This window comes from Penaeus japonicus, unplaced genomic scaffold (genome assembly GCF_977035675.1).
Source record: "Penaeus japonicus unplaced genomic scaffold, GWHDUDI00000001_assembly GWHDUDI00000026, whole genome shotgun sequence".
In the NCBI taxonomy this organism is placed as follows: Eukaryota; Metazoa; Arthropoda; class Malacostraca; order Decapoda; family Penaeidae; genus Penaeus; species Penaeus japonicus.
In genome coordinates, this window is record NW_028234428.1 from 26,871,327 (window position 1) to 26,876,424 (window position 5,098).

Genomic DNA, 5,098 nt, shown 5'->3' on the forward strand with positions numbered 1-5,098 from the left:
CAGATTGCAAAAGTAAGCAAAATGAATCTAAATTATATTTTGCACCCTTTCTCCCAGTTCATTTTTCACCTTTCATGGTTGCTCTATCTACCATGTGTTCTTCCTAAATATCTGTGTCTTGGAGATACTAAATCTCCTTATCATAATTAATAAGCCTAAGTAAAAAAAATAACATGTTGAGGTTTGAATAATATGGTATGAGATCTCTTTTTTCTTTCTATTTTGCTTTTCCTTTCTTTTTTTTTTTACAATACTAGTTGGGATCCAAGCTCTTATATTCTTAGAGAATTTATTTCATTGGCTGATAAATTTCATCTCATACTTTCAAAGTTGGTTCGCTAAATCATGGCTACTTGGAGGAACCTCAAATATATTTTTCACTGATCTTAAAGTTTTCATTCTTCTCCATGATTATGAATCACCCAAAGCAATTCTCAATCTGTTTGACAATTTATTATATCTATTATCACATACATAACAACTGCAAAATGAAATAGTTCGTAAAACCTCTCAAGCAAAAAAAAATTCATAACATGGATCCACTTCCAGTCATTTTCACCATATCTGGATTAAACACAACAACGTACATTACGTTAAAGTTATATATGTTCACTCGAGACAACAGGCGTTTTTATTCCTCGCCGCAAACCCAATCGCAGCTTAATCCGTGTCCATTCCATCCTCATCCTCGTCCTCATCTTCGCTGTCACCGTCCATGCTCTCGTCGTCCTCTTCGTCGTCCTCGGAGTCCGACTCGAACCATTCCAGGTCCTCCTTGTTCAGGGGGATGATGGTCTGCCATTCCTCCAATTTGTTCAAGTCTGGAACAAGGAGGAGTCAGGCTTTATCTTGGTGACCTTCAGTATAACTGCTGTTGATACCGGTGGTGATGATGATAGTGGGGAGGGTGATGTAATAGTGGGGTATATTGGTGGTGATGTAATAGTAGGGTGTATTGGTGGTGATGTAATAGTGATGTATTGGTGGTGATGTAATAGTGATGTATTGGTGGTGGTGGTGGTGGTGATAATGGTGGTGGCAGTGGTTTAGGTGGGGGTAGGGGGGACGGAGGTGGAAGTGGAGTTGGAAATGGTCATGGTGATGATAAAATGGTGAAAAAAAAAAAAAATAATAATAAATAAATAAAACAAAATAAAACACATAAACCACATGAACCAAAACCACTCAGGCACCTGAAAATTTGTAAGTCTCCGTACCTAGAGCGTAAAAGTCACCCAGAGTGAGCTGCTTGTCACCGTCCTCATAGATGCCCCCATAGAGGTACAGGATCCCCTTCTTGACGACCATTCCCGCATTGATTCTGGGTGGAGGCATGAAGACCTCTGCGCTTGCACTTCCTGCTGCTTCATCTGCCTTGTCTGTGCTGCTACTAGAGGGACCTACAGTTACCTGCCAATGCAAGAGAGAAAATGTGATTAAAAAAGAAAAGTTATGTAGATACAAAATGGTACTGATGTTAATAATGATAGAATGAATACTTATACCATATGATTCAAGCAAAGTTTTCGTAATTCATTGTTTACTAAGGACTGGAAGGGAAAAAAAGAACTTTAGTGTTTTTCTCATATTTTGCAAGAAAATCACTTTCCAACTTTTGGTGTTGGTGCTACATGTAATATATCCATTCTTTAAAAGTCTAAAAGACGACAAAAAATCACAAAGTATCAGATACTAATACAGTTAGCTTTTTTTATTTACAGTATAGTTCCGCAAGAGAAGGAAAAAAGGACGTATGAATAGCACTGCAGTCATACAAATGCTGTAAACAATTTAATACATCTTGAAAATATTAACACTGAAAATAAGCAAATAACCTCCACTGACCAAAATAGAATTTGAGAGAGAGAGAGAGAGAGAGAGAGAGAGAGAGAGAGAGAGAGAGAGAGAGAGAGAGAGAGAGAGAGAGAGAGAGAGAGAGAGAGAGAGAAAGAGGAGAGAGAGAAAAGAGAGAGAGAGAGAAGAGAGAGAGAGAGAGAGAGAGAGAGAGAGAGAGAGAGAGAGAGAGAGAGAGAGAGAGAGAGAGAGAGAGAGAGAGAGAGAGAGAGAGAAAAGACACACACATAAACACACACATATACAAAGAGCCACATAAAAAATAATAATAATAATAGCATGAAGCCCACCCATCCCCCAAAAGCAACCAAAAATGAAAAAAAGGTCACAATAGGATGGGAGAGGGGGGACCTGCAGTGAGATTAGCCTATATACACGACAAAACACAACAAGCACCGCACTTACTGTAAACACTCCGTCATCGCTGACGACCTTCTCTTCTGTCTTGTCGTCCACTTTCATGTTCTCCAATTTTTCCTCCACCTCCTATAAGAGAGAGAGAGAGAGAAAAACAATAAAAAACACTTGATTAATTCTTAAGGTCAATGAATCTATATGTCTTCTATACTAAGCTTGCGCAAATCCACTCGTCAAACCAATTAAATATCAATGATACTAATAATGATTGTGATAATAAAGTCCCGACTCATTCTTCCCTTACCTCTTCTTCGTCACTCTCCTCCTCCTCTTCTCCGTCTTCCTTCTTTCTTCTTCTCTTCTTCTTCTCTGCTGCTTCTTTCTTCCCCGTAACAATCACTAATTGTTACGGGGAGAAAGAGGTAATGAGAAAGAGGCAGTGAGAAAGAGGTAATGGTTAATATCACAAATATTTACTGCATGTGGGGCACGCTCCTTATATCAGATAATCAAAATTTGATAATAGTAATAGTAACAGTAATAATAATAACACTAATAACAATAAGAATGAATCTAATAATATTCAAAATCATAGTAATAATAATAATCATTATAATGATTATCATAATAATAATCATCAAAAAGATAATTATCAAAATCATAATATCATATAATAATAACATTAAGAACAAAAGTTAAATCAAAGCAAATAGTAATAATCATGACAATGATAATAATAATAATAGCAATAACAAAAATAACAATATTATTGAAGTTATACTCTTGACAATCTAAGACTTACCAAAAATTCAATGACACTGACAACACTGTACTAAACACAAGGGTCAAAATACATTATCTCCCTCCTCCTTTCATTATGTAACAATGCAAAGGAAATAATAGCTACTTCATATAAGAGTAACAAGAGTAAACAAGTTTCTTAACTTTAATAACATATAGAAACGAAACTGCTTTCCTGATCTTTGAAATTAAAATGCAATTACACTAGATCATGAAAATCATGAAACTGATGCCAATGTACTTTCTAAGATTATGAGTGTACAAATATTTACTAAATTTTCCTTAAACATCATATGAGTTTCTCTACACAGACATAACATCACAGTAATCATCCTTAGCAACAAACCTTCATGCCAGGTTGGCTTCATGAGATCCAGCTGATACATGTCATTGTAGAAGACACCCTCCAGCTCCTCTTCCTCGTCTAACTCATCATAGACACCACCAAACAGGATGGCTTTGTCAGCGCCAGTCGGAGCCAGAGTGAAACCGCACCTGGGGGAAGGCCGGACACCAGCCTGCTTCACCGACTGCCATTTCCACTTCAGGCCGGTTGTGTCGTGTTCTGTAGATGTCATGTGAAGGCCTTTAAAATGTGGCACTTGCTTTCTATTTCCTCTTTCATAATGTTTAGGGGGTGCCATGTGAATCCATTTACAATATGACACTCTAAATAAGCATTTCTCCACACATAAAAAACACAATGCATTCAGTAAAATCCTAATTGTTCCAAAGGTGGCAAGGATTTAGCTCTAAACACTTACTGTCAGGACAAAGGAGGTACATGTCTGTGTGTGTGACACCCTTTTCAACGTCCTTCTTCAACTTCTGCTTGCTGTAACCACCATAAATCAGCACACGTCCATCTGAGATTGGGACCATCTGGCAGGCTGATCTGGGACATGGACCATTCCCTGGTGGCAGGATTACAATACACTTTAAAATACTCTGCATACATAACATCATTCTGTAGGACATGGGAGGGAGACTTAAGAATATTGTAAAACTCATGCCTGCTGACAAATACTCTGTGGTGGTCAAGGTACAATAACAAAAAGGAAGTGTATTTTTGAAAATAATTACAGATGAAAAGTTCAGAACAGCAAATGCACATGCTCGATTTACAAATCCTAATCAATCCAACATATTAAAAAGCCTTCTGTGCCTAATTCAGCTGGCAATTAGCAACAGCCTTCACAAAAGTTAAACTCAACATCACTATGACCTTAAAACAAAAGCAAAAATTATCATATATATTAACAAAAAAGAAAAAGAAAAAATGCATTAATAATCATACTGTTTAGCACTGTCTAAAAAGGAATCTGACTTTACTCAAAAATAATTCCTTTAGCTTTTATATTTATATCCAATCCTTCTCTGTGAAAATGAAAGGATCTAATTGGAATTAAAAAAAATGTCCAGAAAAGATCATATCCATCAATAGGCATGATCCACAAAATCTGTTTGCAATTACTAAGACAGCAATTGTATTCAGAAAGCAAAGCAATTTATTGCAAATCTATACCATTTTGGTTAAGACAGTACTACAGTCCTCAATCTGAAGAACATTCTGGTAAAACCACAGATTTCCTTACAGCTTTTATAGAAAGTAAATACCCATTCTCTCACTTTTTACTGCTGAAAGTTTGAGGGACATCCTATACAAAATTCATGAGAAATGAAGCATTCAATAAAAAGTGTATCAGCTCCCTTTACCTGATATTTCCAGCTTGTTCCACTTGTAGTCCTCAACGTTGAAGGCATAAACATCATTGAAATACTTGCAGTCAAAAGAATTGTCATGGAAACCTCCAAAAACAATCAAATTTTTCTTTAATGCAACCATCCGATGACCACTCCTGGCAGATGGTCCTCCTGGGGCCCTGAAATAATCATCAGAATTTTGGATTTAACAGATAGTTTGATATGCTGATAATAACATCCTAAGATCCTGAACATTATTCTAGAAAATTACAAAAAACAAAAGAATGCATGCATGAGATTCAATCTGGAATTTTTTTGTCCCTCATAATATATTGTCATTTCCATTCTAGGAATAGAATACATATATAATCATTATTCAATT

The 5,098-nt window shown here is 36.4% G+C and overlaps 1 protein-coding gene across 1 annotated transcript in view; it reads right to left on the bottom strand.

The window, feature by feature from the left end:
- Positions 1–438: 438 nt before the first annotated feature.
- LOC122256761 (kelch domain-containing protein 4) overlaps positions 439–5,098 on the bottom strand; it is a 6,897-nt gene continuing 2,237 nt past the window's right edge. Inside the window, exons 5-11 of the mRNA XM_086552215.1 lie at positions 4,729–4,895; positions 3,777–3,926; positions 3,359–3,577; positions 2,516–2,610; positions 2,260–2,340; positions 1,218–1,410; positions 439–821 (exon numbers count right to left, since the gene is read on the bottom strand). Coding sequence (XP_086408341.1) covers positions 661–821; positions 1,218–1,410; positions 2,260–2,340; positions 2,516–2,610; positions 3,359–3,577; positions 3,777–3,926; positions 4,729–4,895 — 1,066 coding nt within the window. The 3' untranslated portion in view covers positions 439–660. The remainder of the gene's footprint in view (positions 822–1,217; positions 1,411–2,259; positions 2,341–2,515; positions 2,611–3,358; positions 3,578–3,776; positions 3,927–4,728; positions 4,896–5,098) is intronic.